Source organism: Bufo bufo, chromosome 6, assembly GCF_905171765.1.
Source record: "Bufo bufo chromosome 6, aBufBuf1.1, whole genome shotgun sequence".
NCBI lineage: Eukaryota > Metazoa > Chordata > Amphibia > Anura > Bufonidae > Bufo > Bufo bufo.
This window is the reverse complement of record NC_053394.1, coordinates 309945591-309967732: the sequence shown is the minus strand read 5'-3', so window position 1 is coordinate 309967732 and position 22142 is coordinate 309945591. Positions and strand designations below refer to the sequence as shown.

At 43.6% G+C, this 22142-nt stretch overlaps 1 protein-coding gene across 1 annotated transcript in view; it reads left to right on the top strand.

The window, feature by feature from the left end:
• Window positions 1–7059: 7059 nt before the first annotated feature.
• MATN4 (matrilin 4) overlaps window positions 7060–22142 on the top strand; it is a 31032-nt gene continuing 15949 nt past the window's right edge. The window contains exons 1-5 of the mRNA XM_040437831.1: window positions 7060–7152; window positions 9510–10068; window positions 10640–10762; window positions 16459–16581; window positions 17971–18093. Coding sequence (XP_040293765.1) covers window positions 7060–7152; window positions 9510–10068; window positions 10640–10762; window positions 16459–16581; window positions 17971–18093 — 1021 coding nt within the window. The remainder of the gene's footprint in view (window positions 7153–9509; window positions 10069–10639; window positions 10763–16458; window positions 16582–17970; window positions 18094–22142) is intronic.

The following is a 22142-nucleotide window of genomic DNA, read 5'->3' as shown; positions in this document are numbered from 1 at the left end:
ATAACAGTGCCATCCACAGATCCCCCCCATAACAGTCATCCACAGATCCCCCCATAACAGTGTCATCCACAGATCCCCCCCATAACAGTGTCATCCACAGATCCCCCTCCATAATGGTGCCATCCACAGATCCCCCCCATAAGTGTCATCCACAGACCCCCCGGCCCCCCCCATAAGTGTCATCCACATGACAGACCCCCCCCCCCCCCATAACAGTGCCATCCACGGATCCCCCGCCCTCCCTATAACAGTGCCGTCATGACGTCATCCATATAGATCCCCCCCCGCCACTCACAGTAGTATACATTAATAAATCGGTGCAGCCGTGCAGGCTGCAGACAGTAACTTTAATTTTAGCACAGGCACAGCGCTCATCTCTTTACTAAAATACTACCTTACATTCAGCTCCTGCCTCCTCCCTCCACCCTCCAGCCTCCAGTAACAAGTGCGGGCGGCAGCGCTCACTCACTGACGTCACGCGCCTGCGCCGCCTAGTGGGAGGAGCAGGTGTGTGACGTCAGTGAGTGAGCGCCGCCCCCACACTGCCTGCTGTTACTGGAGCCAGCCCACTGACAGCAAAAAAATTAAAATGGCTCGGGAGTCGGCAGCCCGGGCCCCCCTGCCAGCCGGGCCCGGTACAACTGGGCCAGCTGTACTGGCCTATCAGCGGCCCTGGTGCCCTGCATTATCTCTCCACCTCTAGGCTAAGTATCAACATTGCATTTCTACTTCTCGACGTATTTCCGCAATGTTTCATCAGGAGGTTTAGGTTAGCATTAGATTCTGATTGCTCCTGATGCTGAGCAGTCAGACTAGCATAGCCTCCGTCAGTAATGCTATACAGAGATCTAGACTTCACTGCAGGGGAGCAAGCAGGCCTCTACCTCCTGGAATTGTCCTGGTGTGGTTGGCTGCTGACCAAGGGAACCAGAGACACTGGTGCATAGCACAGGCGGAAGAAGCACTACACGTAGTAAATAACAGGCCGAGGTCGGGGCAAGCAGAGTTAATTCAAATCCATGAAACAATCCAAAGGTTAACATAGGCTTCACAGGATCATGAATGATACGATTACCCAGTAAACGAGTGTTTCGCTTATTCATCAGTTAATTGGCTGCACTTTTACACAGCCAGATAATTGCTAACGAGTATTCATAGCGATTAGTTGCGGGATTCTCAGCCCATGTAAAAGACCCTTCAGATGCCTTTCACTTAACGGCAAGGCCACATGACAAGTAGGGTTAAGCGAACCCGAACTGCAAAGTTCAGATTCGTACCGAACTTTGCGAGTTTGGGTACCCAGACCCGAACCCGGACTTTTCCACTGAAGTTCGGTTTGGGTTTAGTGTTCGGGTGATTTAATTATTTTCTGTTATAACACTTCAAAAGTACCGAATGGCCATCTAATGTCTGTTGGGCGCCTCCCAACTTTCCGCTGTTGTATTTTAACATGCCATTTCACAGAGAGATAAGCTACAGTCAGAGGAGTCTGGCAGTGGCTTTCCCCTATGTCCACTTTCAGAAAACACACATGCTCATTCGAGCCAGTCGGCCATGTGTGTGGATGGATTGGGAGAGATACCTGTTTGCCAAACCAGTGTTCATCCAACATGTATCTCATGAGAATGTCCAATTTTATATGATTTCTCTATAGGTGGGGTGTAGGCCTTCAGAATAGTTTCCTCTTGGTGGGGAAAGGATCTGGGTCTGACACAGAAGAGGTCAGCCTGTATATTGGGCTTCCCAACAAGAACTTGAAAGGAGGCAAGCTGTTGTCTCTTAATTTATAGACGGCACTTTTTGGAATAGCATATACTGAATCTAGAGTGGTTGAGGTAAAAATGAAATAGAAAGGAGATTTGTGTATTTGGTTGTCCTTCTGTAGCTTGAGATTTTTTGGTTGTTTTTGTTTCTGAGAGGAAATATGATATACACCATTACAGTTATATTGTTTGTGTATACCCTGCTCACTATAATGTTCTCTGTGATCCCATAAACCTATATTGGAGGATTTAATTTTAATTCACTTTACATAAACCAAGTGAGCTGGAAATATGTTCTTTTATTTCCTTTTGAAGAACTCTAATTACTTTCTTGCAGTGTTTAGTCTCTGGCGCAAGTTATCCTTAACACAGCTCTTTCAGATGTGTGAGATTACCAAAAGCCATGTTGCACAACAGCCAATTGTCTTTCTAAAAGAACCCTGTATTTAGTTACCTGTGCTAAAGACACAGGAAACCAAGTAATTGTATCTTCTTAGTCCTTTATAAATGCTGTATCTTGTCCTTAAAAAATGCAGTAACTAAAATTATTTTTAATAAATATAATGACATCTGCACCACAAGTTCTCATCCTTGGGCCAGAGTCGTAACTTGAAGCTCTAGGACACCAATGCAAAATCAATAACAGGCCCCTACCTATCACATGCCATTTATAATACTGGAGTCTTATGGCAGAGAAACCTGGCACCAGGGCCCGAGTGCAACTGCAACCTCTATACTAAGGCTACGTGGCAGACTAAACACTGTGATGAATGGAGACATTTTGTATTACTTTTATAAGAGCTGGATCGATGGATGACTGGCCATAGAATGTACCTTCTAACTTTTGTACTCAACTTGCTATATGTTTGGAGCACTGTTAGCTATTGCAAATCGGACACATAGGAAATAATGGAATAACTATATTATAATGCTTTTAGTGAAGCAAATGTTGCCTAAAATCCCAACAAACATACTAGGAACTCTGCTATGTGTTCCTCACCTAATAGGTCTATGTACAGTACTTTAGGAAGGGATACATACCAATGCCCCAAAGCCATAAGCATGCCAGACACATTAAATACATTTGCCTAAGGCCTCATGCACACGACAGTATTATTTTTTTGCGGTCCGCAAAAAGCTGTTCCGTTGTTCCGTGATCCGTTTTTGTTTCCATGTGTCTTCCTTGATTTTTGGAGGATCACCAGACATGAAAAGTGAAAAAAAAATCTAAGTCAAGTTTGCCTTGCAAATGATAGGAAAAAAACGGACGCGGACGCGCGGACGCGGATGACAATCTTGTGTGCCTCCGTGTTTTTTCACGGACCCATTGACTTGAATGGGTCCGCGAACCATTGTCCGTGAAAAAAATAGGACAGGTCATATTTTTTTGATGGACTGGAAACACGGATCACGGACACGGATGACAAACAGTGCATTATCCGAGTTTTCAACGGACCCTTTGAAAGTCAATGGGTCCACAGAAAATCACGGAAAACGGAACAACAGACACGGAACACAACAACGGTCGTGTGCATGAGGCCTAAACCTGTTGATTTCATCAGGTCCTGTTAACCTTCTAAGGCAGGGATCCCTAACCTGTCCTACCTTGAGAGCCACATTCAGTGCTGAGAGATTGTCGTGAGCCACCCTTGACAATAGGAAATAGGTGGAAACAGTTCTAAATAACAATGAATGAGTTCAGTGTGACACCTGGTGCTGCAAGTTTTCATTTTTTTAAATCTGGATTATAGTTAGTGACAGCTGTACACATCCAGTCACCCAGGTGGGCCTCAGTCTGTCAAGCTATAGTCTTCAATATTTTCATGGTTCAAAATCCAGATTCCCTCTGTAGTGCCCACAGTTATTATCCCCTATAATGCTCCCACTATTTATAATACCCCTTCTAGTACCACCAGAAGATATATTGTCCCCTATAGTTCCACTAGTAGCTATGATGCCCCAATAGTGACATAGCAGTTATAATGACCACTGTAGTGCCCCCAGTAGTTATAATGGCCCCCTGTAGTGCCCTTAGTAAGTATAATGCCCTCTGTAGTGCCACCAGTAGGTATAATGCCCCTCTGGTGCACCAGGAACCATAGCCACTGGGTGCCTGCTGTTTTAAACAGCAGGTACCCAGGACTAATGCATCTGATCAACGATAACGTCGGATGCACACATTTAACCCCTCAGATGGCGTGGTCAAATGTGACCACGGCATCTGGGAGAATCAACACTGCGAGCACACACTTCCAGCCATGCTCCGTCTCACCCCGGTGAGGATAGAGGGAGTTGGAATGTGTGTGCAGCAGCCCCTGTCCAGAGGCTGCCGCACACAGGTTTTTTATAGAGAGCCTGCCTTGTGGCGGGACTCCATAGGAACTAAGTATAATTCTGATAGTCTGATAGACTCCACTGCTAATGCATTGGAGTCTATGAAAAAAGAAAACTAATGATTGCTTGTTATAGTTCCCTAGGGGAACGATAAAAAAGTGTGAAAAAAAAGAAAAAAGTTTTTAAAAATGTATACAAAAAAAAAAAAATCTAATCGCCCCCCTTTCCCCAAAATTAAAATAAAAGTACATAAACAAAAAAATAAACATTATGGGTATCGCTGCATGCGAAAACAGTGGAAGTAAAAAACAAAAATGCCCAGGTACTTTAGGGGTTAATGCCCCTCTGAAGTGCCCCCAGTATTTTTAATGCCCCACTAAAGTGCTCTAAGTAGGTATAAAGCCCCTCTGAAGTGCCTCCAGTAGGTATAACTACCCTCTGAAGTGCTCCTAGTACGTATAATGCTCCCTTGTAATAGCCCTACTACCTATCGTGCCCTCTGTATATTTAGAACCCCACCAGTAGTTAGAATACTCCCACACCATAATGCCCCTAGGCCATCTTCCCTTCAAAGTGAGCTTTAAAAAAACACAATACTCACCTGACTCCCTGCAATTGTCTGCAATGCAGGCCCCAGGCCTATCCTGACCTGTGGCTTGTGTGGCCTATGAGAGCAAACGGTGGGGCAGGGAGTCATAGGCTTCTGTGTCGTGCTGCAGTAGACTGTCCTGCAGGAGGATGCAGGCCAGGAGGCACGTCAGAGGCTTGAAAGCCACAGGTTGGGCATCACTGATCTATTGTGTATAGGGGTCTTCCAGCTCTAAACCCAGACAGATCTGTAGAGATAAGGGTTGGGTAGTTTGATTTCAACTTCCCGATCCTTTTGTTGTAGGAGAGATATGACACTGCTAGAGGTAAAGGGCAGCAGCTTTCCTACTTCTGCTTAGGCACAATATATTCATCATCTGCAAAGCCCAGCAGGCATGTGTATGATAGGATCAGGACGAACGAACATTCAGCAAACAGATATCACATGTGTATGGCTAGCCTTAAAAGGGTTGTCCGGGCTCTCCTACAGTGATGACCTATCCTCAGGATGGGTCATCAATATCAGATCGGTGAGGGTCAGATACATGGCACCCCCGCTGATCAGCTGTACCAGGAGACAGTGCACACAGTGTGAACATGCCATCTCCCTTCTGTCTTCCTGCTCACCGCTGCTGTCTATGGAAAGTAGCAGCGAACAGGAAGAGAGACTGCGTCTCCTCATACAGCTGATAGGCGGGAGTGCCAGGTGTCGGACCCCTGCCGATCTGATGTTGATGACCTTTCCTGAGGATAGGTCATCAATATTTAAAGCCTGGAGAACCCCTTTAAATGATGCAGGAAATGTGTGATTGCCATTATACAGGTACCCCCCCCCCCCCCCCTCCCTCACACACATCTCAATTGTTCTTCCTTTTTGATAAATTTGACTTTTAGACTTCTAGTTGCTGGTAATTTCACACATACTGGTATGGATAATTGAACCGCCGACTTATCATATTCTGGTATATATGACTTCAGTGTTTTTATATATAACTTTATTTGTGTTGTGTATGTCAACCATTTCCTTGTGATTAATAATGATATATGAGAGGGAATCGTTCCGTATACTGGCCGTTTTTTTTAATTCCGTTCCATCCATTTCAATGGTTCCACAAAAAAAACGGAATGTACTCCGTATGCATTCCGTTTCTGTATTTTGATTTTTCCATTGCGTTCAAAGATAGAACATGTCCTATTATTGAAACAAAAAACTGAAAAACGGATCCGTTAAAAACAGCCTGCAAAACACTGAAAAAGCCATACAATCATGTGAACAGGCCCTTACAGGTAAAGTATGTCTGAGTCCACAATGAAGCTTCTGTGTCAGTAAATTAAATTATTCTTCGTATATGTAAGACGTATATTCACTGGAACTTGGCCAGTCAAAATGGAAAGCTGATGATGCAGAGAGATCATGCCCAAAAAAATTGGACTTAAGTCAAAACACTATTCATTGTGCTCAATGATGAAACTCTATTGCATAATATAATTTTGGAAGAATTTAACCACTTCCACCTCATGCATTTTGCACCTTTCATTTTTTGATCTATAAGTTTTTTATTTTTCCATCAATGTAGCCATATGAGGGCTTGATTTTTACAGGAAAAGTTGTAGTTTTTAATGGCACCATTTTGGGGTACACATAATATATGATTAACTTTTATTATCAGAGCTGAACCTGGACATACCCACATTTTCACCCCTCCGGCCGCCCTAATGTTTCTTTTTTCTTCAGTTTTTTTCAGTTTTTTTTTTTTTTATGGGGCATACTGTGCGGAATAAATTACGCATTAATTGTATAGTTTGGGTTGGGTCATTGGGTCATTACGAATGCGGTGATATCAAATATGTGGAGGCCATTTATTTTACTTTTTTTTCCTTTAAAAAGCTTTGTTTTTTATGGAAAAAGTTATGTGTGTGTGTTTGTATGTGTTTTTAACTTGTGTGTGTTTTTATTTAATAAATAAAACTTTATTAAATTAATTATTTTACAATTCATTTGTCCTGAAAGGGGTCTTTGACATGCAATCCTCTGATCGCTTCCATAATGCACTGCACTACTTATGTAGTGCAGTGTATTATTCTGTTGGTAAGAAACTGTGTATCCTTGTGTGATAGGATATATTTTCAGATTTATAAGGGCTTGAAGTATTGATAAACAGCAGCTTTCATGAAGACCAACTCATGTTGTGTCTTACATTTGTTACAGGTCTGAATTAATCTAGTTGACTCTCCTAACTACTACAAATGGAGGTTGGGGGTCTTATAAGATATCCATACCATATTTCACACTTGATGCTTATTAGTTTCATTTTAATGATAGTTTTTTACTTGTTTCCTGCAGTAAATCATAATCTTATCTCCAAACTGCAAGATGAAGCTGTTGTATTTATCAACACTACTTTTCGTCCTCTGGACACAACTGGAAGCAAGGCCAAAAGCTGAAGGTAAGAAGTTTTCTCAAAGGGTTCAGATGATAAAATACAAGTTTCATTATTTGTATTATGAAAATGACCAAGTAGGATTAATAATATTCATCAGTGAGGTCTGTTCAATAATCAAGAGTTTTCCAAAAGCAAAACAAAAATATAAGGCATTTGTTCTGAACAGTTATCTAGTACAACCCTACACTGCCTCCATATTGCCACCAAGCCAACTAGAGAACAGATCGGATTCAGTCACATTACTTTGCTGACTTCTGACTATCTTTTGCATATCTTGACAATATATTTCAGGAAGCAATTTTGCTGGAAATTAAACACAATTTTTTGCCGTAACATAGTCAGAATACTAGTTAAGGCATTGCCAAAAGTTCATTACAGTAATGATATGTGTTGACTCCTTGATCACTTTAGCTAAAATAATTATTCACAAAGTTCCTATTCCGTAATGATTTTGTAACAGAATAGAATCATCTGCGCGTAGACCATGGCACAGAGCCTGGATGTTACCACGCTGGTCTGGGTACAGAGACAAAAATAGAATGGGTTGCACATAGTTTTATTATATTCTAATTGCAGCCTCTTGGGAACAATTTCTTTATAGTATAGGATACCTTTGATATGTAGGTCTTGGATTGTTTTTTTCTCTTTATACATATACAGTGTCATTTCTTTGTGGTGACCACCCAAAATGTTAGTGAAATCTCTCCACTGAAAAAGTTGGCCTGACCACACAGTACTCTTGGCAGACCAATGCAAAGTTACCAATAAGTCTGATCCATTCTACTTATATACTGTAAGAGCCCTATTAGACCAAATATTTTTGGGCCAATTATCGGGAACAAGCTTTCATAGGAATGCTTGATCAAATTGGCCAATATAATTGTGCCACTGATTAGGCATTGAATGAGCAAACGCTTGTTTGTTGGCTGATTGGCAGCTATCATCAAGATGAAGAAGGCACAAGTATCGGCAGCACATGTCCCTGTCTAATCTGCCTGCTCTGCCGATAATAAATAGGACCGATTGAGAAAGGAATAACTGCAGTAGTCACCACTCCTCCCATATTTCAGGCCACTACGAATGAGCGCCAATGGTTGTGTTATCATCCATCAATGCTTACACTGCCCGAACATTGGGCAGTGCAATCCAGCCTCAACTTGACAGTTTTGTAGCTACTGTATGATAGTTTTTCCTTCAACGATATGACTCAGATATATTAAAATAAAGAGGCCATTATGTGGCAGCAAATGAATGCCTGTTGATCCAGCATAGGTGGTGGTCTCAGCAGAGCATCTGATAGATCTATCAAGTCTCAGGAGATATCATTCACTGGACTGTGAGAGACACTGCTGGGAAAGGCCTGGAGCCTCAAACAGCTTATTGATAGAGAAGGTTTTTGTTCATAATATCCACACTTGAGCTAAAAGTAAACATTGGACCAGGCCAACTTTATGTCAATAAGACACATTCAACTTCCTTCCCCAATGCGGTTACATTTTGATGTCCAAACTAAGCTTAGTTACCCTGAACTGTTCCACAGGGAAGAAAAAAAGAATGTGTATATTATAAGAAAAAAAGTGAGACTTCTTCAATCAATAGCCTATTAATGTAGCAGTGCCTTTAATGCATTATTACTACAAGTATTGTACTGTACAGTGGACAAATGTGGGCAGTCTGGATGTTTGAAGGATATGTATGATATTTCCTGAATTATTTATATAAAATTTACCTGTAGTTTACATAAACCTTTTTTTAGATAATTTCAGCTTCTTTACGTAAAAGGAAAAACCTGCTCTTTATAAAAAGCTGTCGTATAGGACAGGATAGCAGTCAAGACAAGGCAATATATACCCCAACAATTGAGCATGTCTCTAATGACTTCTCTAGGAAATGACATATTCTGCAATGTAGGTACTTCTGCACATAGGAGAGCTCTACTCGGATGACATAACTAAGATGTGCTATCCTGCATCTGGACCACTGCTCCCATGATTTAAGCAGGGAGGCAAAGCCAAAATGCAACCCTTCCTAATTATTGCTTGTAGTTCATGTTTTTATAAAGGTGTTGTCACCAATATGTCTGTTTTCAATGTGTTCATAAACTAGAGACACCCAACTGTAGTCAGCACTGTTTTAGGGTTATTGCCCCTCATGAGTACAGAGTAGGGTTCTCCAAAACAGTTCATTTGCATACTTTTCCCAATGGAGCAGTGCCTGAAAATTAAGTCCCCCTAGACTATTGTGTTTCTTCAACGAGAAACAGAACCACCCTGAGATGATGAAGTTCAGGAATTCAAAAACAGTGCTTTCTACGTGTGGTTGACTTTTCAGTGTGTTGATAATGGTAATTATTTTTCTTTGTTTTGTTTCAGAGCCACAGTGTAAAGCTGGACCTATGGATTTGGTCTTCATTATTGACAGCTCACGAAGTGTTCGACCAACTGAGTTTGAAAGCATGAGAAAGTTTATGATTGATATGATCAATTCACTTGAGATTGGACCTACTCACACAAGGGTCGGCGTTGTCCAATACTCTAGCCAAGTACAAAACGTGTTCTCTCTCAAGTCATACTTCACAAAGGCTGATATGCACAAGGCCATCAATGATATTATCCCTCTAGCACAAGGGACCATGACTGGTCTGGCAATACAGTATGCCATGAATGTTGCATTTACTGTTGAAGAAGGAGCTCGACCACTGTCCAAAAGGATTCCTAGGGTCGCCGTTATTGTGACAGATGGTAGACCTCAGGACCGTGTTACAGAAGTGGCTGCACAAGCCCGAGAAGCTCAAATTGAAATTTATGCTGTTGGTGTACAGAGAGCAGATGTTAACTCTCTCCGAGCAATGGCATCACCTCCAATTGACGACCATGTGTTTTATGTAGAATCATTTGATCTAATTGAGCACTTTGCAATCCAGTTCCAAGATAAGCTGTGTGGTGAGTGACACTACATATAACTTTTTACTGGATTGACTGCATTTAATATACAATGTCAGATATCTGTGCCACTAAAACTTTCTATACATACAAGACAAAAGATGAAATTTTTTACACAAATAATGATAATAGCTGGTGATCGATGAGTGCCAAAATTGGTCCAAAATGTTGGCATGTGTATGGAGTTCTCCTAGAATACTAGATATGCTCTGCTTTTATAATAAACCCTCTATTAATATTTATAATGAATGTACTGTTTATAGCTTACAATCATAAAGAATGAACAAATGCTGACTGGCACTATAGTCGCTCTCTCTGAAATCTGCAGTTGGGCATTGCATCTGCCAAAATTCCTTAAATTTTTCCTTAACCTTTGCTTTTGGCAGAGGCAACTCCTTAAAAAATGTACTTCTCACCTCACACAAAACCTACATAAGCACCTGATATTGGGTAATGTAAAATACAAATGCAGTGCTACCAATATTTATGTCTTTAGACACAAGAAGTCCATTAAAACATCCTGAACATTTCCTTCTTATATAATGGAGATAACTTCCTTTCATTTCAGGTGTGGACATGTGCACAGAAATGGACCATGGATGTCAACATGCCTGTGTTAGCGTCCCCGGCTCCTACTATTGTGAATGTAACCCCAACTACAAACTTAATGAAGATGGAAAGACATGTTCTAGTAGGTGCATTCACCACATAATCTTTATTAATAGTTTATTATTTGCTGGAACATACTAGGAACATGTTCATTACAGTTTTTAACCAAGATGTGTGGTTTTCCGGAGTCTGTAGCTTTTATTTGTAAGCTGCCTGAGACAATATCTGATAATTATTTATTCGGCTAAATACTCACTCAGGATAAAATTTTCTAATGTAATATATTCATACCAGATTACCTTTTCTCAAATCTCAAAGCTCTTTCTAAATCTACTTTACAGAATAAGGTGAGACAGCCAAAAAAATTCAGATATGAGCAGATTTGTTTTGGGTATGATTCGATTTGGGTATGATTCGATTTGGGTAGGAATAAATTCAAATCGAAATAAAAAATGCCCCGATTGCACTGAAAAGTTGTACATGACACTCTGAGGTCTCCTGGGACTGAATCCAACCCCTTTCAAGTGCATTAACACCAATAAAGCTTTAGTAATGTCAAAGTGACAGTGACATATATGGCTATGGGTAAATAGATGGCAGCCAGTGGTAACAAGCAGCCTGTTTAATACCACACTGCACTGTCGGATTCGGAAACATGGTCCACAAGTTACCCCTTTTTTGGTGCCACATGTAGGGATAAGCGGACCCGTGGATGTTCGGGTTCGCCGGGTTCGGCCGAACTTCGGGTCAAAGTTCAGGTACGGGACCCGAACTTTGCTGCACTAAAATGGCTGTCAAATAGTCATAGTAAGGGCTAAAGGACTGCAAAAAGAAGCAAAATGGGGGTAAGAGCAACAAACAAATATGGATAGGGAAATGACTTAAAGTAACAGAATAGAAAAAAATAAAAAATAAAAAATCTTGAACCAGGAGGCGGAGGTCAAAGTGGAGTAGGGGGTTGAGGAGGCGGTAGACGTGGCGGTGGAGGTGGAAGGGGCGGTGGAGGAGGAGATGATAGCCAAGACTGTTTTTTTAATTTTTATTTCCTTTATTAATTTTTTGTAAATTTGGGAAGGCCCCAAAACATTGGGAAATAGAAAAGAGAGCGCAAAGAGAAAGTGCACTGGAGTATAACAATGGCTGGGTGTGGCTGGTATACTTGTCTATTCAGCACAAGGTATGGAGAAGTCCTGAGGGATCCATGCCTGGTTCATTTTAATGACCGTGAGCTTGTCAACGTTGGCTGTGGGCAGGTGGCTGCGCTTGTCTGTGATCACCCCCTGCCATGCTAAACACACGTTAGGACAATACACTGGCCGCAGGGTAGGCCAGCACTTCCAAGGCGTAAAGGGCAAGCTCAGGCCATGTGCCCAATTTGGAGACCCAGAAGTTGAATGGGGCAGACCCATCATTCAGTACGTGTAGGCGTGTGCACAATTACTGTTCCACCATGTTGCTGAAATGCTCCCTCCTGCTAAGACATTTCGTATCAGCTGGTGGTGCTGGTTGTTGTGGTGTGCTGACAAAGCTTTTCCACATTTTGGCCATGCTAACCCTCCCTTCTGAGGTGCTGGCGGTGCCGCAGCTTCATTGGTGACTTCTATCTCCTCCTCTGCCTTCGCCTTGTGCTTCCACTGAGCCCCCGCTGCAGTTGAAACTCCACTATCGCCTGCTGCTGCTCGCACAGTCTCTCCAGCATGTGCAAGGTGGAGTTCCACCTTGTGGGCACGTCGCATATGAGGTGGTGAGCGGGAAGGCCGAAGTTACGCTGCAACGCTGACAGGCGAGCAGCAGCAGGGTGAGAACACTGAAAGTGCGCACAGACGGCCCGCACTTTCTACAGCAGCTCTGACATATCAGGGTCATTTTTCAGGAACCTTTGCACCACCAAATTCAGCACATGAGCCAGGCAAGGGATGTGCGTCAAAACGGCTAGGCCCAGAGCTGCTACGAGATTTCGCCCGTTATCGCACACCACCAGGCCGGGCTTGAGGCTCAATGGCACCAACTACTCATTGGTCTGTTGTTCTATGCCCATCCACAGCTTCTGCGCGGTGTGGGGTTTGTCCCCCAAACAGATGAGTTTCAAAACAGCCTGCAGTCATTTCCCCTGGCTGTGCTGAAGTTGGTGGTGCAGGTGTTACGCTGACCAGATGAGGAGGCGGTAGAGGAGGAAGCGGAGTAGGAGGAGAAGGCAACAGGAGGCAATGATAAACGTTCTGCAATCCTCGGTGGCGGAAGGACATGCGTAAACTGATATCCGCCTCAGGCCCAACCGCCACTGAATTTACCCAGTGTGCTGTTAGGGAGATATAACGTCCCTGCCCGTGCTTACTGGTCCACCTATCGGTGGTTATGTGGACCTTGCCACAGATGGCGTTGCGCAGTGCACACCTGATTTTGTCCGCCACTTGGTTGTGCAGGGCAGGGATGGTTTGCCTAGAAAAGTAGTGGCAGCTGGAAACCACGTACTGTGGGACAGCCATAGCCATAAGGTTTTAAAAAGTATTTGTCTCCACCAGACGGAATGACAGAGTTTCAAAGGCCAGGAATTTTGAAATGCTGGCATTCAGGGCCAGGGATCGCTGGTGGGTAGGAGGGTACTTCCTCTTTCTCTCCAGTGTTTGGGGGATGGCCATCTGAACGCTTCCATGGGACAGTGTGGAGATGCTTGGTGACGGTGACTGTGGTGGAGGTGGTGGTGTTGCTGCCACATCCTCTGTTTGCAGGGTGGCAGGTGCCACTGTCACTCCAGAGGGGGAGGAAGAGGCCGAGACCGCAGCAGAAGAGGGAACAGGAGGAGCCTAAGATCTTTTGTGGTTTTTGAGGTGTCTACTCCACTGCAGCTCGTGCTTTGCATTTAGATGCCTGGTTATGCAGGTGGTGGTCAGGTTTAGAACATTTATGCCTCGCTTCAGGCTCCAATTGCACAGCGTACATACCCCTAGCGTCTTGTCTTCAACACATTGTCTGAAGAACTTCCACACCAGGGAACTCCTTGAAGCTGGCTTTGGTGTGCTCAGTCCCTGAGTGCGGTGGGCAGTAGCAGGCATACTGGCTAGGGGACGACCACTCTGCTTTTGCACCCTGCTCCCTCTTTTGCTGTGCGGCTGGCGCTGTGTGTCACCACGTCTTCCTCCAAACTGCACCTGTCACTCGTATGACCTTGATTCCATGGGGTCTAGGACCTCATCATCCTCCACATCATCTTCCACCCACACTTCACCCCTGCCCTCCTTGCCAGTCTGCACACTGCAGAAAGCCGCAGCAGTTGGCACCTGTGTTTCGTCATCATCAGAGACGTGCTGCGGTGGTCCTTCCATGTCCACATCCTGAAACATAAGTGGTTGGGCATCAGTGCACTTAATCTCTTCCACTTCTGGGGCAGGGCTAGGTGGATGGCCCACAGAAACCTCGCCAGCAGAGTCATCAAAAAGCATAAGAGACTACTGCATGACTTGGGGCTCAGACTGCTTGTCTGATTTGCAAGCAGATGAGGTGAAAGACAGATGCCGATGGGCTGTAGGTGACAACTCTACGCTTTCAGCAGGGGACCGGGTGGGAGACAATGTGAAGGAACTGGAGGCACTGTCAGCTGCCCAATCTACTACCACCTCTACTTGCTCTGGCCTCACCATTCGTACACCAGTATTCGGGCCTACAAAATAACGCTGAACGTTCTGTTGCCTACATGCACCTGAGGAAGGTGTTTCATTTGGGCGTGTAGCTGCACAGATCGACCACATCCTCTCCCTGCAACAGGAGCTCCACCAACACCAGCAGCACCACGACCAGCGCCACATCCCTTATTTGACGCTCTCCTCATTCTTTGAGATCACCCACTAAACTCACAGACTGATTAACTATATTCATTTCCCTGTCACGTATGCAGTGCATGTGTACCTCACACCAAAAATGCATATCTGTTACCCACCGATCTAACAGACGGATTAACTATATTAATTTCCCTGTCATGGATGCAGTGCAGGTGTACCTCACACAAAATATGGTTATGTCACCCACTGAACTAACAGACAGATTAACTACATTAATTTCCCTGTCACATATGCAGTGCAGGCGTACCTCACACCAAAAATGTGAATATGTCACCCACCGAACTAACAGACGGATTAACTATATTAATTTCCCTGTCACGGATGCAGTGGAGGTGTACCTCACACCAAAAATGGGTATATGTCACCCACCGAACTAACAGATGGATTAACCATATTAATTTCCCTGTCACGGATGCAGTGCATGTGTACCTCACACCAAAAATGCATATCTGTTACCCACCGATCTAACAGACGGATTAACTATATTAATTTCCCTGTCATGGATGCAGTGCAGGTGTACCTCACACAAAATATGGTTATGTCACCCACTGAACTAACAGACAGATTAACTACATTAATTTCCCTGTCACATATGCAGTGCAGGCGTACCTCACACCAAAAATGTGAATATGTCACCCACCGAACTAACAGACGGATTAACTATATTAATTTCCCTGTCACGGATGCAGTGGAGGTGTACCTCACACCAAAAATGGGTATATGTCACCCACCGAACTAACAGATGGATTAACCATATTAATTTCCCTCTCACGGATGCAGTGCAGGTGTACCTCACACCAAAAATGGGTTTATGTCACACACCGAACTAACAGACAGATTAACTATATTAATGTTCCTGTCATGTATGCAATGCAGGTGTACCTCACACCAAAAATGGGTATCTGTCAAATACCAATCTAACAGACGGATTAACTATATTAATTTCCCTGTCACGGATGCAGTGCAGGTGTACCTCACACCAAAAATGGGTATATGTCACCCACCGAACTAACAGACGGATTAACTATATTAATTTCCCTGTCATGGATGCAGTGCACGTGTACCTCACATCAAAAATGGGTATATGTCACTTAGAGGAACTAACGGACAGATTAGCTATTATATTTTTGTTTCAGGGCGGGGTACAAAGATGATGCATTGCACTCACAAAAAAATCGCTATAGGTCACCTACAGAATTAACAGCCAGATTAATTATTATATTTCAGGGGTGCAAAGCTGGTGTATTGCACCCACAAAAAAAGCAGTATAGGTCACCCACAGAATAAATAGCCAGATGAGATTCCTAACACTCTCCCTCACTTCAGCTGTCTGCTTCCTGTCTCTGCACTACTCAGAGCTGATGGGCAGTGCTACATGTGATCTAGCTTGTATAGAGGCTGGGTCACATGATGCACCGCCAATCACAGCCATGCCATTACTAGGCATGGCTATGATGGCTTCTAAGTGCCCACAGCTTAAAAACTTGTTGATTGGCTGCCCTTCAGCCTTTCAACAAGGTTTATTAAATGCCCGAACACCGAACTTAAACCCAAACTTTTGCTGCAAAGTTCGGGTTCGTGTCCGGGTTCCCGAACTCGCAAAGTTCGGTATGGACCCGAACTTTGCAGTTCGGGTTCACTCAACACTAGCCACATGCCTTTTTCTCTGTCTCCTCACCTGTAAAATAGTGGCCGCCATTATGAGAGATTTGTCAAAAACTAATTGGAATCAGAATTTTGGGGAAATTCAAAACAAATTTGATTAGTTTAGAATCGATTCGCTCATCTCAAGGTAAAATTCTATTGGAATGAATGGGGTCCACTGATTATTCTGTATGAACAGATTCTATGACAGATATTACCTTATTCTGGCCTACAATATTACTGTATATCCAAAGCAAATATTTACTAAGAAAATAATTAAAAAAACAACTTTTTGCAGTGATAGACTTGTGTGCCCAGGGAAATCATGGCTGTGAGCAGCTCTGCGTCAGTTCACCTGGATCCTATTCCTGTGCCTGCCGAGCAGGTTACAAGCTGAACAATGATAAGAAGACTTGCTCAGGTAAGATAGGGCCTAATGATCACATCCAGGATGTGTGGTTTTGTGTAAAACAGGGCCAGTTTAATGAAAAATGACTCCAAGACATTGTTGAATTTTTTTTCATGGAATTTCAGCCAATTTAATACAGTATAATAGTGCTAATACTATACTGTATTAACATATAGTGCTAATATGCCATATGTTACCCATATAATGTGCAGTATCCAAACAATAGTCCTTTAAATAGCCTACTTAAAACTGGCATATAGGGGGTTAATTATGAAGCTGAAATACACCTATATTAGGCATCTTTCAGGTGCAATGGTTACACCAGGTCTAAAATTGTGGGCGTGGCGTGGGCAGGGAAGGGGGACTCTCATTTACCATTTTCTATGCCTGTTTCAGGTGTAGAAAATGGTCTAAATGTAAGACAGCAAGGAAGCCGTCTTACATTAAGAACTGGCGCTGGATGCGCAGAAGTTATGTAGAGGCCGGCACCTATTCATAACTTTGGCGGAACCACTGCCAGCTTAGGGATTTATTAAGACCGGCATCTAAAACGTCCATCTCAATAAATGTGCCCCATACAGTAGTTCCTACATAATACTGCAATTCAATTCCCAAGTTATACCACTATACTCTCCTCAATATTGGTGGATGGATTTAGTTTGATAATATGACCACAAAATGGCATAACACAGACAAATCCATTATATCAGTAAGCTCGTAACCCTAATCTTGGGTCTTGTATAAACCTTAAAGGCCCGTGTGCCCATACACATTAGTGTATTTTTTGACTAATCCACTGAGAATAGGGGGTTCAGCCAACAGTCTAATATGTATGGGGAGCTCCCAACAGATGATGTTGGAGGAGGAAAGGACAGATGGAAGCGTCTGGCAGTACTTTTCCTCTCTCCCTATTGACAAGGCATACATGTTCTTCCAAAATGAATGTGTATGTGTATGGGGTAGTTGGGAGGCAGTCGGGAGAGATAGCTGTCGCTCAGCCATTTGTTCAGTAGACAGCTATTGAATATGTATGGCCAGATTAAATCTCACCACCTATGATGTTAGAGACATGTCCACTTTATGAATTAACCATTTGGCAATAATCTAACCCAGTATACAGATGTAGAACTTGATGTTCATGAGCCCCAGTGTAGGATCTGTAACAGGACCCTCCACTGACCATGTGCCATATATAATAGCAGTGGAAGATCATCATTTGGCCGTTCAGGCTCCATGATCTGGGTGTTACTGCTACCTCTTCACCCCCTAAAGTTACACCCCTGCCAGTATACTAGGCAACACAAAGAGCATAACAACATAAATATCTAAAACGCAACAACTATAATCTACATCATTATCATACAATATTATTATTAATTTAGAAATGCGTTTATTTTCCAGCAATCAACCTGTGCGCTCTGGGGAATCATGGCTGCGAGCATATCTGTGTCAGCTCCCCTGGATCCTACTCATGTGCCTGTCGTGCAGGTTACAGACTGAACAATGACAAGAAGACTTGTTCAAGTAAGACAACATGCTCATATTCATATTGTACTAAAACATGATGTTATCTAGTATGTAAAGGGGTATATGGTACAGCTCAGGATCCTTATGTAGTGAGAGTGGAGAGCCACTACACAGAGTATGTCTCTTTGTGAAGGACCAGGCATGTCCATGTTTTTACACTGATAACTTAATGATTTCAGTGTGTAATGCTTCATATGATCTGTGGTGGCGCCGCAGGGGAACTGAACACTTGCTGCCAGGTTCCTGCCCAGATCACAGCTGATTGCTGGGAGTCCCAGCAGCAGAACACCAACTGCAGAGTTTCCAACACCGGATACAATTGCATAGGTGGCCATGCATAAAAGGGTAAGACTTATTCAGATGTTAGTGAATCACGGACATGTGTCTTCCATGTTCTACACGGATAGCACACTTACCCATTGATTTGAATGTGTGAATTTACAAATCCGTGATTTACCACGGTCCAGGGGTCCGGAGTTATACCACGGAAGCATACCATTGGAAATGTTGAATTTCAGTTCCCAATGCTCACTGTATGTTCTCAAGGGAAATAGGCTGCCACCAGAGGTGTCTGGCAGCAGCTTACGCCCCTGTCCTTATTGAGAACACATGCACATTTGGCCAAGCTGAGTGTGTATATGTGCAGGGTAGTGACAAAAAATAGCTTTCGGGTGAAGAAGCCTTTGGCTAACAGCTATTGAAGGTGTATGTGCAAAGCAGTTATTAGAAGCATTAGGTCTATAGAGGTCTTTTACCAGTTAAAGGGTTTCTACCACCTCATTTTGACCTAATTAGCTCTCAGACACAAGCGATCTGCTAGTGCCTGATCTACCTAACAATGCTATTCTCAGACCTGTGTGTGGATCCGTTTCACTAAAAAACAAACTTTTATTAATATGCTAATGAGCCTCTAGGTCCAATGGGGGCATCTTTTCAGCACCTAGAGGCCCGTTCTACTCACATTGTATGCCGCCCCGCTCGTCCGTTAAGCCCGCCCATCTCCTCTTGAATGCCATCTTCCATCTGAGCCAGCGGACGAATTCTCGCGACTGCGCCGTGCGCGTCTGTATTCGGCGCAGGCACAGTGAATGTCTGACATTCACTGCGCCTGCACGGAATACAGACGCGCACGGTGCAGGCGCGAGAATTCGTCCACTGGCTCAGATGGAGGATGGCATTCAAGAGGAGATGGGCGGGCTTAACGAACGAGCGGGGCGGCATACAATGTGAGTAGACTGAGCCTCTAGGTGCTGAAAAGACGCCCCCATAGCACCTAGAGGCTCATTAGCATATTAATAAAAGTTCGTTTTTTTGTGAAACGGATCCACACACAGGTCTGAGAATAGCATGGTTAGGTAGATCAGGCACTAGCAGATCGCTTGTGTCTGAGAGCTAATTAGGTCAAAATGAGGTGGTAGAAACCCTTTAATGTAAATGAGAATGATCCATTTGCTAATAAGTACTGATGAGCGGCAGGGGCAATATTCGAATTCGCGATATTTCGCGAATATTTGGGCGAATTTTCGTCATAAATTATTTTCTTGATTGCGAAAATCGGCAATGTAATATTCACGTAATGCGCGTGCAATACAGGCGTGGGTCACTTTTGTTGAATTTTTTTAAGCTGCTAGAAGTTTCCTGAGACTGGAGAAAATGGTTGGCACGGCAGAACATTACAATATCTTTATACACTGCTCAAAAAAATAAAGGGAACACAAAAATAACACATCCTAGATCTGAGTTAATTAAATATTCTTCTGAAATACTTTGTTCTTTACATAGTTGAATGTGCTGACAACAAAATCACACAAAAATAAAAAAATGGAAATCAAATTTTTCAACCCATGGAGGTCTGGATTTGGAGTCACACTCAAAATTAAAGTGGAAAAACACACTATAGGCTGATCCAACTTTGATGTAATGTCCTTAAAACAAGTCAAAATGAGGCTCAGTAGTGTGTGTGGCCTCCACGTGCCTGTATGACCTCCCTACAACGCCTGTGCATGCTCCTGATGAGGTGGCACACGGTCTCCTGAGGGATCTCCTCCCAGACCTGGACTAAAGCATCTGCCAACTCCTGGACAGTCTGTGGTGCAACGTGATGTTGGTGGATAGAGCGAGACATGATGTCCCAGATGTGCTCAATTGGATTCAGGTCTGGGGAACGGGCGGGCCAGTCCATAGCATCAATGCCTTCATCTTGCAGGAACTGCTGACACACTCAAGCCACATGAGGTCTACCATTGTCTTGCATTAGGAGGAACCCAGGGCCAACCGCACCAGCATATGGTCTCACAAGGGGTCTGAGGATCTCATCTCGGTAGCTAATGGCAGTCAGGCTACCTCTGGCGAGCACATGGAGGGCTGTGCGGCCCTCCAAAGAAATGCCACCCCAAACCATTACTGACCCAATGCCAAACCGGTCATGCTGGAAGATGTTGCAGGCAGCAGAACGTTCTCCACGGCGTCTACAGACTCTGTCACGTCTGTCACATGTGCTCAGTGAGCCTGCTTTCATCTGTGAAGAGCACAGGGCGCCAGTGGCGAATTTGCCAATCTTGGTGTTCTCTGGCAAATGCCAAACGTCCTGCACGGTGTTGGGCTGTAAGCACAACCCCCACCTGTGGACGTCGGGCCCTCATATCACCCTCATGGAGTCTGTTTCTGACCGTTTGAGCAGACACATGCACATTTGTGGCCTGCTGGAGGTCATTTTGAAGGGCTCTGGCAGTGCTCCTCCTGTTCCTCCTTGCACAAAGGCGGAGGTAGCGGTCCTGCTGCTGGGTTGTTGCCCTCCTACGGCCTCCTCCACGTCTCCTCATGTCCTGGCCTGTCTCCTGGTAGCGCCTCCATGCTCTGGACACTACGCTGACAGATACAGCAAACCTTCTTGCCACAGCTCGCATTGATGTGCCATCCTGGATAAGCCGCACTACCTAAGCCACTTGTGTGGGTTGTAGACTCCGTCTCATGCTACCACTAGAGTGAAAGCACCGCCAGCATTCAAAAGTGACCAAAACATCAGCCAGGAAGCATAGGAACTGAGAAGTGTTCTGTGGTCACCACCTGCAGAACCACTCCTTTATTGGGGGTGTCTTGCTAATTGCCTATAATTTCCACCTGTTGTCTATCCCATTTGCACAACAGCATGTGAAATTGATTGTCACTCAGTGTTGCTTCCTAAGTGGACAGTTTGATTTCACAGAAGTGTGATTTACTTGGAGTTACATTGTGTTGTTTAAGTGTTCCCTTTATTTTTTTGAGCAGTGTATACAGAGATAGTGCTCCAATATATTCGCGATTGCGCTAATCGGCAATTAATGATGCACATATTTTTGCGCAATACGTGCAACTTCGCATTTTAGCAGGTCTGACTACATATTACTGATTGGTGCACTAAGTATTGTTGTGAACTTGTGACATCACAGCTCTATGTCTGTAGTATGTATGTATGTATGGACCGCAGAACCTATCACACTACCTAACACCCTGCACTGGAACCTATCAGCTACACTATATCAGGATATAACCTACACTGACTATCTCCCACTAACTATCTGTATTATATACAGTATATGAGCTAACTATCTAATGTAATTACACAGCAAAGTATAGAGCACAGCAATGACACGAATGATACGAATATATAGCACTATATTCTACATCTTTGCGAATTCTCAAAGTGGCGATTTTCGCTATTAAAATGTAAGATTCAAATATTCGCGATCAACACTACTAATAAGCAGAGATCTTTAAAATGATGAGGAACTTATTCATAGGAGATTTATTATCTCCTTATACCTGTTTTCTGTTATAAACAAGTTTCAAAACACTGGTTTAATCTATGCACAAGTGGCTTTTCTTTACCAGTTTACTGGTATAAATAATGGCTAAAATCTACCGCAGCTATAAGCTGGCATATATTTCAGTGTAGGCACCGGGACTGTCAGAGGATGTGCTTAACTTAGTGGCACAGGGGTTATCAAGCACATGCCGATCTTGATAAATCCCCACCATCATGTTTATTCGAATGTTGCAGAACTATG